The 22,748-nt window shown below is 37.6% G+C and overlaps 2 protein-coding genes across 7 annotated transcripts in view; one reads left to right on the top strand and one right to left on the bottom strand.

The window, feature by feature from the left end:
• LOC109098431 (elongation of very long chain fatty acids protein 1-like) overlaps positions 1-8,558 on the top strand; it is a 26,108-nt gene extending 17,550 nt beyond the window's left edge. For all 5 annotated transcript variants that reach the window (XM_042767027.1, XM_019112011.2, XM_019112009.2 and 2 more), the window contains 7 exons: positions 5,130-5,231; positions 6,261-6,451; positions 6,604-6,684; positions 6,762-6,818; positions 6,896-7,001; positions 7,192-7,328; positions 7,730-8,558. In XM_042767027.1, coding sequence (XP_042622961.1) covers positions 5,156-5,231; positions 6,261-6,451; positions 6,604-6,684; positions 6,762-6,818; positions 6,896-7,001; positions 7,192-7,328; positions 7,730-8,068 — 987 coding nt within the window. In that variant the 5' untranslated portion in view covers positions 5,130-5,155 and the 3' untranslated portion in view covers positions 8,069-8,558. The remainder of the gene's footprint in view (positions 1-5,129; positions 5,232-6,260; positions 6,452-6,603; positions 6,685-6,761; positions 6,819-6,895; positions 7,002-7,191; positions 7,329-7,729) is intronic.
• On the bottom strand, positions 8,554-22,748 carry LOC109098430 (zinc finger FYVE domain-containing protein 9-like). Of its 2 annotated transcripts, none has more exons than XM_019112007.2 (16): positions 22,456-22,748; positions 20,484-21,051; positions 19,099-19,198; positions 18,888-19,021; positions 18,224-18,335; positions 17,759-17,881; positions 16,846-17,001; positions 16,525-16,755; positions 16,244-16,326; positions 16,036-16,140; positions 14,823-14,973; positions 13,775-13,855; positions 13,112-13,274; positions 12,930-13,035; positions 11,920-12,096; positions 8,554-10,545 (listed from the first exon to the last, which is right to left on the bottom strand). In XM_019112007.2, the coding sequence occupies exons 2-16, from the start codon at positions 20,943-20,945 to the stop codon at positions 10,384-10,386; spliced, it is 2,346 nt and encodes a 781-aa protein (XP_018967552.1). In that variant the 5' UTR covers positions 20,946-21,051; positions 22,456-22,748; the 3' UTR covers positions 8,554-10,383. The 2 variants fall into 2 exon arrangements, with proteins under 2 accessions (XP_018967552.1, XP_042622937.1); XM_042767003.1 differs by having other exon boundaries at positions 16,525-16,752; positions 22,456-22,747.

Here is a 22,748-nt window from a genome sequence, read left to right as displayed (position 1 = left end):
GACCCCACCCTTACCGTTCACTCTACGAGCGAGCTTCACTTCTTAAAACTTTCTCTAATGCCTGTAAATGGAAGTGTTAGTCTGAAGTGCACTCGGTTTGAGTGATTTGTGCCGTGTCTCTTTGCTGTCTAGGAAATGTAAGACAGATTATGGAGTTATTAGTGATTTCTCTGTTGTCTTCAGATGTCTTTTTTCTGCCTGTGGTTTTTGACCTGATGTTTTCTGGTCACATGACAGGCGGCCTGAGAGCAGGGTGGTTCCCCGTCTCTGCTGGAAACCGTGTCATTTTACGCCTGCCCACTAATTCTTACAGAGCAGATTTAAAGGGCCGGATATGGGTTGATGTTTTCCTCATGTTGAGAGATGGAAAGAGAGTGGGGGAAGTGTGATGGAGTAAATGATGAGGGACTACACCGCTCTGATCCTAAACGCTAACATAGCATGATTTTGTTTTTGCATTTGAAGAGCTTTGATGAGGATGTTGTTACCATAAATGACCGTCGTGTTGGTCTCTCTTTCCTGTCTTATCTTTAGAGACCAGTGCTGATGTTGGGGTTTAGCTTTCACTTGATGACTAATTAATTGTAATCTGATTTTGTTTATTCGGGTTCTGTACAGAATGAAAGTGAGGTTGAGAGTTTGTCTGGACTTTGAATGACACTGGGGCTTTCTGGTGAAAACCTTTAAGAATGTGACCGGGTCATATTTCACCCAAAAATCTAAATAATGAAATGTGCGTTAAAAAATGAGTCGATTTTAGGGGCATTAGGATTTTTTTTATTTATCATTATTTGCATGAAAATTAAACACTTTTCCTTGAAATTCTCATTACCATTACTATTATGCCGAAAATTTGTCTTTTTAAACAAAATATATAAATAAGACAAGATAAAATATTGTAGTAGTTTTACTGTAGCATAAAAAAAACACTGTAATAAGAATTACCAGATAGAATAATCACTGATTAGTAATGTGAATTACAGGAGAATGTGGAAACTCATTAAAATGAATGAAAATGTGATTTTCATTTTTAATTATCATGACAGTGCTAATCAAAATATATAAATGAGTAAGAATAGAGTTTATTTTCTTAAAGGAAATGTGTTTATATAAAATAAACAAAAAACAAACAAACATTTATTTATTTAATTTTATGCATTTTTAATAGGTATATAGGTATATAACCTACCTAACCTATACATTTATATTTTGAGTTATTAAAAATTATGTTTTTAGACATAATTAAAACATTTACATCCATTTTCCAAAGAATCACTTTTTCATGTTTACTGGGTATTGCTGTAGATATTTTTACTTGCAATACCAAACCCTATCTCTTTGAATGGGGAAACATCAAATTCTCTACAATGGTTTGCCAAGCTTACGATTAAATTTCATATTTGAAATCGCCAATGAAATCAAAAATGTTGTTTCTTTTGCTCAAATAGTGTTAAAAAAGCTTATTTTTCAGCCAGTGTGAACGCTGATTGTTTCTATAGCAGCCGGGACTTTTAGCGGCAGCTGCAGTGACTCGATGACTTTAGTGATTAGTGATTGGCTCTTTGATACAGCGGCCATACTGAGTGTTGCATTTGAGTCATTCAAAACTATACGAGTGAGACATCTTGGGTATTCTATAGTCTTTGGTTTTACTGAAAAATCGGTATTAGAACTTGTAGTTTCTCCTTATTCACACCTTTCGTCGAATTGTGTGTTTGTGTTCAAAACAGACCTCTTAAACTCACCGCCTGTTTCTCACTGAGAGGTTTACTAACATTGTGGCCACTCATAGTATTGTCTTTCTGAAGTATGCACCCCTCCTAAGAAAATGTTTGCGTCAAGTTTCATCAGGATCATCAATCCAGAAGCAAATCCAAAAACAATCCACCGAGACATAAACCCCAGTTAGACCCAACCCAGGCAAAGCTCTTCTGTGTGTCTAGATCTGGCTTCCATGAGTTTCCACTGTTAGAGTATTTAGTTGCTAAGGCATGCGCTCCATCAGCAATGCCAAAACCTCACAATACATCCACACAGCCATTGACAATCCTGAGACGTCTTACAGATGCCTCTCATATCTCACACAATTAGATTTCCCCCACACTGGCAACCGGGATCAGACACCACTTGTGTTCAGTTTTTGTTTTTGCTATACTATGGGGTCTAATCGTTAAAGCAGGGTTGCCATACGTCCTCTTTTCCTCACTTGATTTCTGATGGATTTCTAAATTGTCCGGGTTTGACTTTGTTTTCCTACTGACATGCTCTCTACAGTCATTCTTTACTGTATACGTATTTGCATTGCTTTGACTGTTCCCTATAGATCCCGCCTTGCACGCCACGATTGGTCGATTGTGTACAATGCCTGCACACTATTGGTCAGACTACTTTTTAGTCATTACCTTCAGCAAATATGAAAACATTAAGAAAACCACCCCAAACGTTAGCAAAAATTGATACATCATTTATTGCATGCCTTCCATCCAATAAATCCAATTTTGATATGAAACCGTCTCAACTTGTCAGTTTTATGACGAAATTCAAAGAATAAACACTATTTTGGCACCCTTTAATATGGCGTGACAGGTGGCTGTAGCGCCTCCATTCAAGCAGCATGTGAAGGATCATCTCTTCCTATTTACTACTAGTTACAGCACAAAATAAACACAAGTGAACATCAGAAGGTATGTTGAAAGAAACCGGAAAAAAGCCCTAGTCGCTTCATGTGTTTTGCACAAGGATGATGTAACAAAAACCAGTTTGGACCATATTCCCTTCCTCCTGGTGCATCTGATCTATAACTGATCTTCGTCAGAACAAGATTGCAGAAGTTCATTTGATGGACTGAATGTTCGACATCTGTCACACCTGACTGAATGAAGGCTTGACATACGCACATTCTGAGATAAGAAACTCACTGAAATCGCTGATTTCAGATGCTTGTGAGAACTTTTTTTGTGTGAACTTTACAGCAAAGTCTGAAAGGAAGGAATATTATGATAAAGGTCGGTCACAGTTCACATGCATTTGTGTGTACGTTCATGCAATCTCTGCGTTTCCTTTCACCAAACTCAATGTTGCACTAATCTTATCTCAGGTCTTCTAACATCCACTCGCAGGTCAATATGATGCAGTAGTTTAAATTCTTCGATTTTACTCACAAGGCAAAGGAATGTTATCTTTTTACAGTCACATCGACTTAAAGCGATAGTGACCAGAAAGTGGTTTAACCTGAAGGTCGCAGCACATTTTCTGTGTACGTCTTTGTGTGTGACGCAGCATTGTCCATGATTCCAATCAGCATCTGTAGAAATCCTGTATCACTACCATCTCAAAATACATCTGTGTGCCCCAGTCAAGGGATCTACAGAGAATATGTGAGAGAACCTGTCTGGGTATGTCAGTTTTCACTCTGAAGTGTTGTTGGGTGCTATTTAAGATAAGTTCTCACCGCTTCTTTAGAGCAGATGTTGTGCGGCAGCGAGACAGAGCTGTTTGTTCATGTGAGTCCTTGGAAGGTAAAGGATTTATTGACCTTTTATTTATTGTCCCCTCTCATGTTAGATGAAGTCTTACCTTTAGAGAGTCATTATTTGGACCAATTTGGCGAGACAGGTCAGTCTATGTATGTACAGTATGTTATCAGAAGGACAATGGTGTCAGTTGCTCCATATATTTCCAAGCTGATATGGGCACATTATTGTATCTCTAGGTTGTAAATGAGTAACTTACTGCTAATCTTATCTAAATTTACGGTTATTAAAATTTTATTGTGTTCTACATAACTACTGAATGGGTCTGTGTATTAAATTTGAACCTAAAGGAGCCTTAGCTTTGAGTGTTTGTCTTTGAGGTTTTATTTTGCTATTGTTTTCATATGTAGTTTATTTAAATATATAGTTTTTTTTTTGTGTGTGTATGTGTGTGTGTGTGTGTGTGTATATATATATATATATATATATATATATATATATATATATATATATATATATATATATATGTATATATATATATATATATATATATATATATATATATATATTTCTTAAATTTACATGTGTATAAATAAGTACACACATATGTAAACAAACTTTTATTTTAGATGACATTAATCGATTTCTCACACACACACACACACACACACACACACAAGTATATACACATACATACAAAAAATTATATATAGGCCTATATATTTTTTTTGTATGTATATGTGTATGTATGTATGTATGTGTGTGTGAGAGAAATCGATCAATTTATGTCATCTAAAATAAAAGTTTGTTTACATATGTGTGTACTTATTTATACACATGTACATTTACGTGCACATGTACTGCGTTTGTTAATCTTTAACATTTGGTTCGTGAATAATCCCTGAATGTAGAGCTTGCTGTAGTGTTTCCTGTGCTCATTGTACAGTCCTTTCCTCACAGCGCACTTTAGGAAGTTCTTTGTTTTATTGAAAAGAAAGACTTCAAACTGAAGTGCACGACACACCTTAACCCCTCCTGTGTTTACCCAGAATTCAGTTATAAGAGCAGACTCCACTACCTGCATCTGTGTAGGCAGCTGTATAAATCCATAAGTGTGTTTATGGTGTCAAAGCTCAGGCGCTGATATATTCAGTGGAGGTGACCGAGCGTTTCATGAAGGCATTACCTCACTGCTGTCTTTTCTCTCCCTCCAACATTAGACCATATCAGCCAAGAGGAAAAAAAAACACATGGAAGAGGGAAAGAGGAAGTTGGAAAATAACTAAGAAATTCAGAATTTGGTGTAAATAGAAAAATCAAATAACTTTGTTACTCGAGTTAAAGTGGTAGTAGACTAAGAGGGTTCACTGTTAAGAAAGCTTCTGGCTAGAGGATGTTAAATGAACATGAGATGAATATCACATGTTTCCAGCGTGAGGTTCAAGGTCTTTCACTTTCACTGAATCAGCTGTTGAGGTCACCTGATGAAGTGAATTCACTCCATCCCTCACAAACACTAACTGCATTTAAGTCGGTTAGCTGCTGGTAGAAAAGCCGGCGTGGAGATCAAGTACTGACTGAGGAATCACACTATCTGCATTCATGCATGCTTTGCTTCACTCTGAACTGACAACATCTCTGTTTCTGCCCTCACAGGTGCTTTCGTGTAGTCAAACGTGAAGATGACGTCAGTGAAAATGCTGGAGACGGTGAAAGACAGAGTGCTGGAGGTCTACGAAAACCTCTTAGCAGGAAGAGGTAAAAATGCACATTTCATGACATGATCCTGTAATCAGTACTGTAATAAATGTGTAATATGCAGTCTAGTGGGCAACTGATTTATTTTTTTTCTAATGGCTGATGGGTTTGTATTAGCCAGTGTACAAGAGAGACAAGCTTGACACATAATTGCAAAAATCGCTGTTTTAATTTCAAAATGGGACATTTTATTTTGTAAAAAAATATATTTTCCACAAAAATAAAAGCTGTATGATTTAATAATTGAAAGCAGAGAAATTAAGAATACGGATATTTTGTTGTTATTAAATACTATTTTTTTTTTTTTTTTTTACAATTGTATTATGAAAGTAATATTTGTTACATTTTTATAATTTAATAATTAAATGTTGTGTTAACATTATCATTATTATTATTATTATTATTATTATTATTATTATTATTATTATTATTAATACAAGTGACAATGTGGCCTGAGACAACCGAAGTAAAAAGAGTTTATTTTTATTTAATAAAATAGAAGCTACATAAAGTCTAGGGTGAGTTTTTCAACTCTAAATCTACATTTTAAAACTTATTATTATTTTTTTTTAATTATTATTCCTGATGTTTCCATCCCTGGTATACACAATACAGTTTGATACCAATTTGATAAATGCATCTAAAAACACTGCAAAAAAGTCTACATGTTCGGCCAGAACCGTTTCTCTGCCATAACATTAGCGGTCATGAAAGTGCACACTGGCTGTAGTAGAAGCAACAAAATTATTAAAGTCTTAAGAGTTGTGGTTTGACACATTTCAGAACGCAATGCAACTAGCTGCTGTAGCTAAAGGTGCCAGTATTTTCAACTGGTGCAAGGAAGCTAAAATTGCAGCTGAAGCAAAAGATACAACCTCAAAATGTTGTCGATATATTTCTCCATCACTAATTCATAGCATAATATATGGCTAAAATGTATTAGATTTTTTTGTGAAATCTCTCTCTCTCTCTCTATATATATATATATATAAAAGAGCTGTGTTTTTGTGTTTCTCTCTCTCTTTCTAGACCCTCGGTTGAAGGATTACCTTCTAATGGAGAGTCCAGTCAATATGTCTGCTATTCTACTTGCTTATCTTTTCTTCGTACTGTACGCTGGCCCTAAGTTCATGGCCAACCGCAAACCCTTCCAGCTGAAAGAAGCCATGATCATCTACAACCTGTCCTTGGTTGGCCTGTCTGTATATATCGTATATGAGGTGAGCATCAGGAGATGTTGGTTCTGTTAGGTGGTGTGATCTGGCTAATGTGTTTGAACTTGAATGCACGTGTTTGTTTGCCTGCGTTGACTCAGAGGGAGGTGTTTTATATATATAAGATAATATGCTAATCGTCTTTTCTTGGCGTGTAGTTCTTGATGTCGGGATGGGCGACGGGATACACGTGGAGATGTGACCCATGTGATTATTCAAACAGCCCTCAAGGACTCAGAGTAAGATTTGCTTTCCATTTCCTCTAACGCACTCAAATATTACTGTGCACAAATAATAAAAAAAATTTCTTTCCCAGATGACAAGAGTTGCCTGGTTATTCCTGTTTTCAAAGTTCATTGAGCTTATGGATACGGTAAGATTTGAATAAACGGCTGATTGTAAGGTTTGATCGGTTCGTGGAGTGTTGAACGCTGCTGTGGTCTTGTTCAGGTGTTCTTCGTGCTGCGAAAGAAACACAGTCAGATCACCTTCCTGCACATCTTCCACCACTCCTTCATGCCCTGGACGTGGTGGTGGGGCGTGAGCTACGCACCAGGTGAGCCAATCCCCATCAGTCAGCAGCTATTTCAGTGACGTGAACCTGTTTATAGACTCGAATTAATCTATATAGAGTAAAAATGTCCAGAGCTTATCATCATTAATGACATAAACTTTATAGCTATCTTGATATGATATGGTTTATCATCATATATGAGTTTGAAGACTCACTGCAGTGTTTCTTGCAGGTGGAATGGGCTCCTTCCATGCCATGATCAACTCTTGTGTCCATGTGATCATGTACTTCTACTACAGCCTTTCTGCTGCAGGACCTCGCTTCCAGAAGTTCCTCTGGTGGAAGAAATATATGACTGCGATTCAGCTAGTATGTTCATTCGATTTGTAGAGCAGTATAAATCTCACCTATGAAGATGTTAAAGGGATTGTTCAACCAAAAATATGACATTTACTCACCCTCATGTTGTTATAAATCCATTTTCTGTTATGCAAAACACCAAAACGAACAATCTTCAAAATACAGTGACCATTTCCAGTCAGGCACAATATTTCTTTATAGATTTTTTTTTTCTTCTAGTTTTGTTCCTATATTTCAAGGCTTCTGAAGTTGGGAAACAAATTGAAATTTAAGTCATTATTCATAAACAATAAAACACTCGAGTGAGCTGTAAACCCAAAAATCTTGAGATTAGTGATTAATTAAATTTAGTAATAATTAAAGAGCTGTGTATTTCAGACACTCTTTGACTTTCTTGCTCTTCTCTACAGATTCAGTTTGTGTTAGTGTCTCTTCACGCAACTCAGTGGTACTTCATGGAGAGCTGCGACTACCAGGTGCCTCTGTTCGTCCACCTCATCTGGATGTATGGGACCTTCTTCTTCGTGCTGTTCTCTAACTTCTGGTACCAGGCGTATGTGAAGGGCAAGAGGCTACCGAAGAACACCCAACAGCTCGCCCAGAACGGCACGGCTAACAGATCCACCACAGTCGCCAATGGCTCGGCGGTGGTTTCAAACGGCCACGGACTGCACGGAAATGGCCTGAGCAATGGGAAGAAACACCACGAGAATGGAAGCGCTCTCAACGGCAAGATGAAGAAAGCCTGAGAGCTCAGGAAGAGAAGACCCAAAACGGATGACCAGGAGAACCTGCATTAAGCACTGTGGAGTCCAAAGAATGTTTTGGGACTTTTCGTTTTCATCTTGTTTTTTTTTTTTTTTTAAATATGTACATTGAATAAGCACATGGGGATATGAATGCATTTGACCCCATTTGTATTTTTTTTTTTTTGTCAAATTAATCTTAAGAATAATTATTGAGCACAATGTATGAAGAGAAGAGGAAGAGTACTGACTGGATCCATCCTCCGCTGATGTTGCTCATGACGTTCATCTCAACAGAATGAATACACAAATGGGCACACACACACACACACACACACACACACCTGTGTTTCACACTTTCCCAATAGCAGACTGTACAGTCAACATCACTAAACTTGAATGACACCTGTAAATAGTTTGACCTTATAAACTAATGCGATTGATATGGTAAAAAAAATGTTGCTCTTGAAATAAATACAAAATATAAATTCAATTTTAAAATACAGTTATCTGTTTATTTCACATAAGTTATGCGGTTTGATGGCACATTGTAGTTCCTTATTGAATAAAATCAGTGCAAGTCATTTGACCTACAATTCCAGCTCACATTCCAATGCAAATGCTTGACATATTAAAATATTATTATTTTTTTTTAAATCTAAAAGAATGCAAGAGTACAGTCGGGCTTCCATCGGATGCGGTTTATAAAGAAACGCAGTGTGCGCATGCTGCATTTCTCCTTCACAATCTGCATTTTGTCGTCTCGAGAATGTGCAGCATGGTGAATGTAAACAAAAAGTCCTTTCAGTTCCTGAAAAGCAACAGAGGAAGGCCAGATGAGCAAGCATCCTACGCTGTAAGTGTGTGTGTGTGAGGGATAAAAGAAGGCCAGAAGAAAGTTCAACGAGGTCACAGAGGAACAAATGACTTTTAGCTCACAGTGCACGAGAGTTTGTGCGTATATTTGCGCTCCTATTTATCCAAGCATCGCCTTTGTTTGGCTGAATTCCTAGAGCTTTTTTTCCAGGCAGGTGTGCGTATATGTAGGGCAGACGTCAGGGCGCTCCTCTCTGCAAGCTGGGAGAACAGGGCGTTGCATGGGATTTGTACAGTGACTCAGAAGGAAGTCATCCTCACGCCTCTTTCAGAAAGTACAACAGAGATCGCCATGGCTACAATGAGTTCTACATGTGGAAGACTAGAAGGAACTGAGTCTCCAAAATCACGTCATGCTAATAAAACTCATTCGCTCACTTTGGTCCTCATTTATCAGTACTGGTCAGCATGTTTCAAATCCTGTCAAGGTCTACAGAGGGAGTCCAGACTACAATTTGTCACAGATGAACTGTTGGCGATGACTAGAGGTCGAATGATAATGGTTTTTGTTGGTACCAGTACCAAAGAAATCAAAATTTTCATTTTTGGGTGAAGTATCCCTTTAAATCTTGTGAATGTGTAACTTTAATTACTGACTCGTCAAAGTCAGTACTGCATTTCAGAAGGTTAAGTTAATGTAAGAGTTCACCTGTGGCAGGCTCTGTTTTTACCAAGCTTTAACTGCTAGAAGCTTGGGTCGATCCCTAAAACAACTGGATGTTGTTTCTGCCTCAGAGTTAAAAAATAAAAACCGTAATTCAGAGGAAAATACTTAAGGGAAAAAAATCACATTGGGATATGTATTAACAATTACAAGTAAATTGCAGCTGTGAGATATAAATTAATAGAATTATCTATTACAAGAAATAAAGTAACTTTATTATTTACATAATTTTTTAAGTCTGAGGTGGAAATAAAGTTGCAATTATGAGTAATAAAAAGTGTGAAATTACAAGATATGAAGTCACAATTATGATAACTGGTCATGAGAAACATGAGAAATGTTGCATATGTGAGATTAGAAGTGCAATTGAGTGAAATAGTCACAATTACAAGAAAATTCCGGTTATGAGATATAAAATTGCAATTACAAGTAATACCATAAATTACGTTTTTTTTTTTTTTACTCAGAGGCAGAAAAGGGCTTCCATAAGTGTTAATTTTTGCCATTATTCAATAGTTTCAAGAGCTGTTACTAGTGTTGATTGATCAGCAAAAACTAGACACCGATCAGCCTCGAGTGCTGACTGAGAACTGTAGTAGTTTTTAAAGTGATTTGATGTTGTGACCCCAGACTCTATCACAGTGAGCAGTAGGGAATCAACTAAACTACTGAAATAAGCTTGCCCCATGGGGACGTCTACTACATTCCACTCTCAGATGATACTGAACTCATGAGGTTTCTGGGAGTGTTGGCACATGTGACAGTGGGTGGTTCGTCTCTATGACGTGTCCTCCAGAATATAGAAGATGAGCTCCAGCTGGCAGGCGGCGAGACCCTGGTACTGAGAGTTACTCTGCACCACGGACGTTAATGATTGGTTAAGACAGTCCTGGTACGGTGCTGGAAGGCGCTGACCATTACTGCCCGCCAAAAACTCCATCTGAAAGATTAAAGAAAACACGATAAGAAAACCTTTGCACTTTGGTGTCTTGACCTTTGATCAAAACCCGAGATTTAATCAAAATACAGCACTAATAGTATAGCAGCACACTGCCGTCATGCACATCACACTCACACGCTACACTCCTGACCGGCCATTACACAAAACTGATCTACAATAATTACAACAACTGAAAGTCTACATGTTAAATCTGAGATCAAATCTGAGATTGGGAATACAGTTCTGGGTAAAGGAGTAATAAAAATACATAAAAATGCTAGTCAAATAGCAGCCTTGGAAAATACAGTACATGTGATAAGGAATAAGGAGTTTTCCTTTGAAGGTAGACAATGTTTAACTATAAATTATATATATATATATATATACACGATTTCAGTTATTTCTTAGGTCCATACAGCTTACAACAGCAAAATATATTGAAGAAAAATAATGACAAATGTCTTTGAAAGAAAAAAGCATGTCGAACTGCACCAACTGAAAAAATAATGCATTGTATTAACAGTGCTTGCATTTTAATGCCTTGTATTTTTAGGGCTTGCATTTTTAGGGCCTGAAATAATTCAACATAGTTGTTAAATTAAGCTTTGAATATTTCAATTCAAAACATTTCACACACATTTTCATAATGAAAAACAATCAGTAATCCATATTAACCTTCCTGAGTTCACTTCCAAATATTCAATCTGTTTAAAAATAGGATGTATAATATTTGACAGGCAATTTTCTGTCAATTTTATTTCACTTTACAAATTCAGCAGAAAATTTTGCATTGCACATGTGGGATCTGCCGGAATAGCATGATCTGCAGCTGCTGTTAGTCGATCACCAGCAGGTGGCGCAAACAGGTGTTGATGAAGAGCAAAGTAACAGGTAGAGCAAGTCATCCATTCACAGAACCTGACTTGCAGATATGGAGCAAGTAGTAAGTAGAAGTTATGATTTTTAGGGCCGGTATGTATATGATGTGTTTACATTTAATTCAGCATCTTCGCTGCTGCATTGTGCAGTTAACATTGTAGAACAAAACGTAAAAGTATCCTCAAGTTATGTTTACCACAGGCTTTATTTTACTCATAAATTGAAAAACCCTATTATAAAACCCCAGAGGAAAATCTTGAAGGAACCCGCGGCAAATTACTTGCCTGGATTCTGACATCATAGTTCCCCCACTCTATTGTAGTAAACATGCTGCCGCTTGTCATTAAAGGAATAGTTCACCCAAAAATGAAAATTCTGTCATTATTATCAATAATATTTCAATTGGTCAGTTATTTCTGTGTACAATAAATTATTAAAATGGGGGGGAAATAATCTGTGGCAAGACAGCTGTGGACATAATGATCACTATCTCACCTTCTGCCCGTCCAGGATGACCCTCAGTGCCAGTTTGGTCATGCCATCCTCCTTCAGCAAACACAGAGACTGACACAGTGCCAGGCAGAAAGCCCGCGCAAGACGCTCGGTTAGACGGTTATGACTGGTGTGGTTATTAAGACCATTTGGAGGCTGGTCTTTGAGCAAATAAAAGACCTGTGAAGAAAGCTCAAACGTGAATTACTGGCTGTTGAAAGTGGTTTTCAAAAGCATTCTTCAGGAAACGAAATTCAATCACATTTAGATAAAACCACTAAGATGCAGCGAGCTCTTAATTCATAACCATAAATCAAAATAAAGCCACTTATCAACATATACTCTTTGTACTTTCCGTATTTTCACCTTTATACCACTCTGATTTGACTCTTAAACAAGCCGCAAGGCAGTGCTAGCTGATCAGAGGAAAAGTAGATTTTTTTTTAAAAATAATATTATATATAATATTTTTTTGTTATTTACATAATTATACATTATAATTATATTTTATGTTAATATTTATTATATATTAACTAGACAATATTTTTTCATTCATCAGTTTTTTAACAAATTAATAATTTTACACATAATATTTAAATTTTTCATATTTTCATAGTTTTGTTATTCATATATAATATCTAAAACTATCTAGCTGCCTGTTATATTTTAGGATGGGTCCATAATATTTGTTTGTGTCAAAGTTCTGTCATCATTTATTCACCCTCAAGTTGTTCCAAACCTTTATGGATTTCTTTATTCTGTTTGTTCAGTTGCCGTTAGCCACTGACTTTCATAGCATGGGGAAAAACACTATGGAAGTCCATCAACTATTTGGTTACCCACATTTTTCCAAAAATCATCTTTTGTGTTCAACAAAAGAAAACAAACTCATAGGTTTGGAATGATATAAGGGTGAGTAAATGATGACAGAATTTTCATTTTTGGGTGAACTATCACTTTAATATTCAGGGTTTGTATTGATCCCACTCCACAAGTTACATGAGTCTGTTTACCTCTGTCCAGCGTATGAGCTTCCCACTGGCTCTGTATTCTAAGCGCTGATGGGTCTTGCTGTTCGTGAGAGACTCCATAGACTTGCCATCGATGGGGCTTATGATGCTGTGAAATGTAGGATATGATGAAAGGAAATAGCACAGGTTTAGACTATATATATGTATATATATTTGTTTCTAACCCTTTATTAAAGCATGGCTCTTCGTCCTGCCATTGAATGTGCACACATTCCTGCCTCTCTGCTGGGTGGAGTTTTCCACAGGTGACCGTGAAGTCTTTCATTTCCCGTAGAGACCGACGCAACTCAGCCATGGTCTCCATGGTTACCTGCACCATCAAACCATCTGTAACATTGAGCAGATGCATGGATCTTAGCACATGCACATATGCTGTATACTGTACACCTGAACTCCTGGACATACACATTCAAGTTAGAAACGCATAGGAGTCATTCTATAATTCAGGGTACATTGCATGTCTATTCATGATCATTTTATTTTTTCTAACAATTTTCTTCAGATGTATCATATTTTATTCATTAAGAGAATACATGCATACATCTCACACATAAATTTGTGCAGCCTGTTTTTCAGTTAGCTTGAAACTGCCTTGAATTACACTTTTTGCATTGTTCGCTCAGAAAACATCTTTCTTTTTGTAATGCATAAACTGAAACCAATGTTTCAGTAGAGAAAGTATAATGTTTATAGACTTTTCCTGGTGTGAAATGTACCCTAAATTAACTCATAGACACAGACATTAACACTGAACTACTGCTGAATGTGAGTCATGAAACAATGGATGTTCTGCTTGGACGAAACACAGAAAAGAACAAATCAGTAACCTTCCACAATGCTGGACTTGGCCAAGTACCCCGATGAAGGCTTGAGCGCTCCACTGAACACAAAAAAACATGAGCCCGTGACTGAAAGGTGAACAGAAACACAGATTTAGATTCAGTGAGAGATTCCAGTCAAGAAGGAATAAAACAAATGACTGAATACTTTCCCAGACTGTCAGACAGTGCCCTCAAGTGAGCGTTCAAGGAAAGATGCAAATCAATCAGTCCTTTGTTGAAGTTTATCAGTTTCTGTTTTATTTGTCATACTAAATCATGTAATAATATTAAATAAATTATAAAATTAAGTTACACAAAGGTCCATAGGTCCTTAGAGGACAAACATGTCTGTGTCAAACAATTATGATGAAAATATTAGTCCGGATCATAACTACCTAAAATGTTCATATACCAATTTGTTTACAAAACGCCGCTCTTTTTTTAATGGGGAAAAAAGCTAAATGCTAAGCAGATGTTTTTTTATAGTCACAGATATGTGTGAAAAATAGTACAAACTGTAAAAATAGTAAAAGTCTTGTAAATAGAACGAAAGCTTATTACCAAAGAATGCACGATTATTTTTTTCTTTTTTTACTAAAATGGCACTGAGATTACCTAATGTCAAACAGATTTATGAAAGGACATGAGGGTGGAATATTAAAATTCTAATATGTTTTTTATACATCAGATCAATGACGCCTACCATAAATCAGTTCCAAAATGAAATACAAAACCTGTGCTAACTGAAAGAAAACAAGTTGAAAGAAAACAAGTTGAAAGAAAGACTGAATCTAACATTTTATGATAATATAGCATGAGAGATTTACAAGGTAATTAGGTAATGGATTTTCAAAAAGCACAAAGATTAAACAAATGCATAGGTTTGATACTTTTATTATATTATCCAGTGACATTCGTCCAGTCCCAGGTTCAAGGTGTGTCTAAATACTTTTTTCAACCACTGTACAAATATTCAAAAACAAACAAAGAGCACAACAGATATTTGTGTCTATAGCTGACATGAGTGTTGGGATGTTCGGATGCTCTCTCTCACCTCTGCGAGGCTGGCTGTGAATGCTGATGGCCTGGGTCTGGTACTGTCCATCTTCCGTCTGCACGCAAATCAGATGAGAGTCGGCCTGCTCATTAAAGCAGGAGCCCAGGGCCAGCACTCTCTCATTAGACTTATTCAGAGCCTTCAGCAGCTAAAACACCAGCAGAGACAGAGACAAGACCCTCATTACCCTGAGAAGTGAAGGAATTACTCTTCACCTCAGGTCTGCTTATCTATTGAACTTCATTTTGATAATCCTTCGGATACTCAAGCCACAAACAACAAAAAAGATCTTACCAACTACTCTGGAAATGATACCATGTTGCTCCCGATGCATTTTCTTTTTTGAAAATTCACGGTTTTATTTGAGATGATTTTATGTTACGGCCATGTACACACTGTGGTACACACAAGTACAACCGCATTTAAATACAGGAGTGAATCCACTAAATTATCATTTCATGTGTGTACAGAACAGAACTCACTCTCGGAACTGCACTGACTGACACCGTGGTAACCATAGCAACGTTCACTATTTTCGACCAAAGACTTGTCATTCGGTGATTACAACCAAACTTCCATCAACAGAGTCATGTGTTTTGTTTATGTTTGGAAGGCTATTTCGCAAAGCTTTTTATGGGTTGCCATGTCCACTTATTATAAGCGACACTTATTAACTCTTTCCATGCCAAACTCTGAATTTTCCGGGTTTCCGTGTTCTTGCTGTTGTTGGGGGGCACTATAACGCATCTCCTGAATGAGTCTAGAATGTGTTGATCAAAAACACATGCGATGAAGACGCAGAAATGAGCGATCTGGTATGTATGCATATGAAAAACAATGCGATCATCAACAATAAACAGCATATAAATGAAAACTGGCCTAATGTTACAGAGTGAAATGGCGATCCCAGAAGTGGCGGACTGTGCATGCTTTGGGGGTGTTGATGGAAGCGATCTACTCCATCTTTGCTTTGATCGTCCTACTGAATATGATAAAACTCACTCAGAAACACGTGACAAATGAAAACATGTTTGATCTCCTCTGACTGGAGTCTGTGACCATCATACACTACGTAATTTTCTATTAAATCTGTCAACTCAAATCTGCAGACTGGCTCTGACTTTTGGCAGCTAGCATCAACAGGTCCAGATTGTAAATCTGGGCAAAAGTCTTATAGTGTGTTTTAGCCTTTAGTGTGGTGTCGTGGTACCTCTGGATGACGTGTTTTAGGGATTCTTATACAGGTGCTTCTAGCCTCTAGATCGACCACGAGCCCCGGCACCGTCGGCAGTGTGTAACGGTAAAAACGGAAATCCTTTGAGAATTGAAACAGAATGGAAATCAATTAAAAAACATCAAATGAACGAAACAGGAAGCGGTAACAAGAAAGAGAGGGTAAAATAGGTCACAAATCTCACCACTAAGAGTCTCATAATGCTGTTGTTGACGGGTCCAAAGAGAGGCTCTCTGAAGCGCACACTGAACAAGGGACAGGGATAGACTACAGGACAGAAGAAAGCATGAAAAACTCAACCACTGGGCTTACTGAGACCATAAAATAATATTTCACAATATTACTGTTTTTTCTGTATTTCTGATCAAATAAATGCAGCCTTGGTGAGACTTTCATAAATATAAAATCTTACAGTCCCAAAATTTTGAATGGTATATTAATCATAAATTGATTTGGTTTTCTTACATCTGTACTCCGCTCCTAAACGCAGCATGAGTCTCAGGGGAAAGGCTCTGGCCCATGGAGCCTCTGCGCGGAGCATGAGGAGCCCGAACAGGAAGGGCGGCGCAGGTAACGGCAGGCCCTCCAGAGACTGGAACGTCGGACGCACGTAAAGAAAGCCAGCATGCTCGTTATTACCCAGAAAGCCTCGGGATACCAAAGAGTGACTCAGGTGATTCAGAAGCTTTCCTGCTGCTGAAGAAATAGAAAGATCAAGAGTTATAAAGCCACTGCAGATAAGTGGTCTCAGTTTTATGGTTGAGTAACATCCTGTGCAAGGTTCACCTGTCTGGGCATCCCAGTAGATCTGAATGAAATGATTGAAAATATCCGTCGGGAATCTCTTCTCCTCAGGCAAACACTGCAGTAAAATGACCACCTCTGGCTGTCCAACAGCGTGCATGCCCTTCGACATAACACACCAACACCGCCGGTTCACATCTACAGGAGCACAAAAACACCTTAGTCATCACACAGACACACCAGCTTACTGTTATCAGAAGTTAGGGATGGGCAATATGGCCAAAAATATTATCATAACATTTCTTCCCATATAATGCAAAAATTATATTAATCATCATAATCATTTACCATTAATGGGAAAAGAATAACTTTCCACATGTTTGTATGACACTGAGAATGAATGTAAATGTAACTTGTTTGTTCACAGTTAAACTTATGTTTATTTTAATTTAAATTATTTTTTTTTATTTCATTAATTTTTTCTGGATTCTGTGCTTTATAGTTTAATACACATTTATCATCAGAAATCATGCATTATAAAATCCATTTAAAAAACTAAAAATGTAATCAATCTATTTATAGATTGTAACTAAAACATATTAACAATTAATTTACAACAAAACATTGCTTTTTTATTTTTCTGTCAAATAAGATGCTGCACAACAGAACTGTGTAAATTAAAACATGGGTGAAAAAATATCTTGCACGATGTTCCTTAAAAATAATAATATATTATGATCATTATTATTTTAAGAATTACAATTTAGTATAAAATAGTCATACACTTCTGTCATAATTTCTTCAAGTTAAACCAAACTGTTATTGCACACACATCCTTAGAACAGATGCATACCCGCACGCACACACACACACGCACACACACACACACAGAGTTTGGAAACGACTGACCACACTGACTACAACACAGCTTTGTTGAGTAACATTTGCAACATACAGCTGACAATCTTCACCACAGCCAGCAGGTTTGCGTTGAGCACAAACACCAGAGGCTCAGCAAGACCTCTCTCCAACTCCTCTAAGAGCGACGACTCTGTTCTCTTCTCCTCCAAAGTGTAGTCTGCGGAAATAAAGACAAGAACCAGCCTCTCAAATATCAAAATCACTCATTAAATGCTTTAGAAATATCAACAATATCTCATAGTGACTGTTTTTAGTGATGATTTACTCAAATATAACATTTTGTCATTGTTTACTCTCATATTGTTCCCATCATAAAAGGACTAGTTTTATGGTGTTTTTATTTGGTGCATGGCGGCTTGTGATTACTGTATGCATTCATTACATGGAAAATCTTTTTGTTCCACAGAAGAAAGTAATGAATGTTTGGAAAAATGATTTTGGGGTGAATTATTCCTAATTAGTCAGAGCTAGTGTGCTTATTATTAGGACACATTCTTACCTCCTTTGACCCCTGTAGATGTCAGAATAGGGGGAAGGTCCTTCGGTGGAGCGGGTTTTGTAGAGTTGCCACTAAGACCACTGACTTCATCTCCACTAAGGTCAGACACTTCCTACAGCGTAAAAAAAAAAAAAAAAAAACCTTGAAAGTCATTGTGCTAATAAAAAAAAAAAGATAAAAAAGTAATATTTATCTAAATGTTATTTCACAAAGAATAAAGAGAAACAATAAAATAAAATAAAATAAAAAAAACATCCTCTCAATAAGGGTCATTACAAGGGGCAAAAGCGTTATTTAAATTCATTTTACAAAGATTAAAAAGACATTAAAATAAAATATAGGGTTGTTATAAGACTGTAAAAATGTTTCTTCACAAAGATTAATGGGAAATAAAAACAAAATAAAAATCAAGCAAAATAAAGTAAATAAATTCATTAGGGCCATCAAATCGACACACATACATATGAATATTTAAGAAATATTATTTTCATTTAAGAAATAAATGTAAATAAGAAATATTTACATTTACTGTATGTATATATATATTCATTTTTTCTATATGATTTATATTCATATTTTTAGAAGTTACAAAAATGAAAGGGAAAATAACACATTTAAATGAAATCACAGACAAGCAGAGAAGCAGAAAGATGTCCTGTCATACCGCCTGGGCGAGCTCAGCCCTCTCTGTGTGGGACACGCTCCTGTAAACGGGAGAGCTGTTGGCACTTCTACTCTCAGACTGAGGAAGGAGATTATCTGCAAACCAGACCTTCTTCTGGTCCTTGCGAAGCGTCCCTGATGAAATGACATCATTGTAACTGTGTAACTAATGTGTGAAAGCACATAAGTGGAGAATCCACCACGACACTCACGGCTCATCAAAGCTGAATGACAGGTGACACACACACGCCCCTCTTTCCCACCGAGATGAGTCAGTCTGAATCTCAGGTCACAGCACACCACACAAAACACCTGCAAAACAAATCCACCGTTCATGATTTGAAGGAGAATACCCTCCTAAAGGGATAATTCACCCAAAAGTAACAATTTATTAAACATGAAGTTGTTCCAAACATTAAATTTTAATTTAAAATCATCATCTAAACTTAAATATTTTTGGTAGTGGAAACTTAACTAGCTATTAGTGTTGTCAAAAAATATTGATCAATACTGAAATATCTAAAACGGTTTCAAAACGTTTTTTTTTTTTTTTTTTTTTTAAGTAGGCTATCGATACTCTCTCTTCTCTCGGACAGCCGATTCACTCAAACCACAGTGTTATGAGAAGCATTTATAAACCTGTTGTCCAACAAAATGCACATTTAACAGCATATTTTTACTCCAAACTCACTTCATAACACCAGTTGACTTCCTTTTGCGATCTGATGTGACTTCTTATCAAGAAAGAACGAACAACTCGTACCTGAGGACTCGAGAGGTGAACAATTCTCTTTCCTGTTAACACTGCATAGCTTTCAGTTAGCCTTACGGGGATGTGACGTGAAAAAATAACGAACGGCCCGAAGACTTGGGAGGTGAGGTGAACTAGCAGACTGCACAGCCAGCTAAGCAATGAATTAATCATGTCTGTTTCTTATAATTTGGTCTTGGTTGCATTATAGTTTTGACTTATTCAAAATGTGATCAATGTTTGCATAAATAGATATGTTGGGGAATTTGGATATTAACATGTAACATTTTAATTATATTCTGCAGAAATGAATGAAATGACGAGATTCAAAGATCCAAGTCAGTTAAATGATCCGAACTTCCCATCACTATTACACTGGATGCCTTTGTCCATATTAGGGATTTCCTGGAATGTCATAAAAGATATTACTTTTGTGTGGCATATTTTGAGTTTCTGCGCGACGGCGCCCTCTGGCTTACAGTATGAATGAATGCTCCATAGTGCTCACGCCACCCCATTTCAGTTAAAAATGTAAAAAAAAAAATACTTCTCTCTAAAGAAATTTCTAGTAAACATATGCAAATCCATAAGTTTTTTCTCCAGTTTACAGTGTAAGTTCACCAGTGTTTTTTATTAATATAAAAATATACCTCACTGTCATATTCTAGCCTTATTATATTATTGTAAATAGTATTGAAAGTGGTATCAAATATCAATATATTCTGTGTCCAGAAGAAAGAAACTAATACAGGGTTGGAACAACTTTAGGATGAGTAAATGATGACAGAATTTGCATTTTGGGGTGAACTATCCCTTTAAACTTAAATTTCCACATGCATCTCTCACCTTCCCACACGCTCTGCAGTGATGGCGTCTTTTGGTGAAGGAGAATTTGGATCCACATTTCATGCACGCTGGTGCCTGAGAATCAGGGACCCACTGCGGGGCCGTAGTGCCCAGGGAACTGCAGCGCTGCATGGGCAAAGCACCAAGTGAACCCCTCTTCCTGCCAGATACTAGTGACGCTTCCATCTCACCACTCTTCTTGCAGTCTAGCGGGTGGTCCAAGGGCCCTGGGCTGTCCGTTATGTGGGTGTCCTCCACAGGAGACGATGGAAGTCCCAGCACAGCCTCCAGCTGCTCCTGCTCATTCTCTGCCCGCTCTTTCTCTTCAATGACAGAGTCCTCTTTTAGACCAGGCCTCAGCTTGCGCTCGTCCAGCAGCGACTCACTGGAGTCCTTCAGGGTGGAGTATCCGAAACGCCTCTCGCTCCACACAGACAGAGTGGCGGTTACTGCTTGCCTCATAGTCTCAGTGGAGGGAGCTCAAAGCGAGAGGGTTACTGATCATACATTAGCCCACCTGGAGCCTTGTTCTACCCTCAAACCGTCACGCCATGGCCCGCACAAAGTCCTGCAAAAGATGACTCAGATATATAAATTCCCGGAAGCCTAGTGGATTTGTCAGGACTGCTTGGCTTTCTTTATTTTAACCCCATAAAGCCAACCATTTCAATCAACCACATGCTTCTATCGTCTGAATGATATGTTTTAGCAAGTAAAATGCCATTCTGAAAACGTCCCCCTTTAGCTTGTGGTTCATGTGTCTCTTTGCTGTGAAATCTGTACTGATCTTTATAGGGTAAACATTAAAATACATTTTATATTCTTAGTAGTATTTTTAAGATGAACATACTTGACTGAAGCAACTTCGGTTTACTTGTTATCCAGATTTTTTTTTTTTTTTATCATATTAAAATGCGAGTCCAAATATGATCCATCAGGTTTTTAAGGAATGCATATTTGTTCATCTTTCAATTATCATTGTATTGCATTGCATTATATGTTTTGAATCAACAAAAAAAGCATTTAAATATCATTTTACTAGGAAATATAAAGTGACAACAATTTTATCTTCCTTTTCAGCCATATAAATCTCAGTAAATTTCAGCATTTTATATTCTTTGGACATGTACCCTACTGTAGTTAATGGTGTGCCACACTCTCAGACACACAGACACAGGTTCTGCATCACTGAGGATTTGCTGAGTGTGCAGAATGACTCGTCTGCATGGGTGCATTTGCAGATACACATATTCATAATTATATGATGAACGCATGAACGCAGCTGAATCCAAACTAACGCATTTCAATGTAAATTAAAAACACAAATCCAGATGCATTAATACAACAGCTGCAAAAAATAAAAAAGTGCTGAAAAGCACTGCTGTTTTGGAGTCCAATCTTGTCGCCTCACCTCACCCATCTACACTTCCAGCGACGCAACGCGACACACTAGAACGCGTCGCGCGCTTGTAATTATGGGAGCGTTCTAGTCTACGAAGTGTCAGAACATCACAGCATTACAGTTTTCGCCTATTGTCCGTCTATTCCGAAATTGTCGGCCAAAAAGTTAGTGTAGCATCTGTTACCGCAGGGAGGAATGAATGCGCGTTCGGTTATTCTCTCAGCAGCACTGCATTGCAGACGAGCCGCCGCAAGCTTCACACAAGACAACATCTTCAGCGCGTTTGCGTGGACACAGGTTCCTGCGGTAATTCCGCATCTCTTTTGGTTAATGGCAAGCTGCGTTGTAAACGCACATGCGTTCATATATGGCTGATGTACATCACTCTCGCCTGTGGCTGCTGTGACTACAGCAATGCGACACAGAACCGCCAACAAGAGCCAATTACCACATCCTCACTTACAATAATTATCTCAACTAAACCCCGAAACTCCCACAAGAACTAGAGATCGTTTTAGCGCTCGATAGTGGTGCAATGAAGGAATACATATAATACATGCAAGTAATTACCAGGATCTGTGCTTCCCATCGCCACCTCTGTGCACTTGTGCTTGTCATCAGAGGTCTGCGCGAGGCTGCGCGGCGGCGCTCGAGATGAACGCGCGTTCACAGGGGCGTCGCAATCACTTGAGCAGAGCGAGTTCAATCTTCTCCTTGGTCTCCTCTTTATCTCACATTATTAACCCTCTGGTCTGAGTTTTAAGGCAGTCGCAATAATGTTAATGGTCGTAAAAAAGTCACACTTGTTGTTCTTGGTCAAAAATCACCAAAATACAGAGAGATGTTGTAAAATCACGATGCAG

This window comes from Cyprinus carpio, chromosome A11 (genome assembly GCF_018340385.1).
Source record: "Cyprinus carpio isolate SPL01 chromosome A11, ASM1834038v1, whole genome shotgun sequence".
NCBI lineage: Eukaryota > Metazoa > Chordata > Actinopteri > Cypriniformes > Cyprinidae > Cyprinus > Cyprinus carpio.
This window is presented reverse-complemented; position numbering and strand designations above follow the sequence as displayed.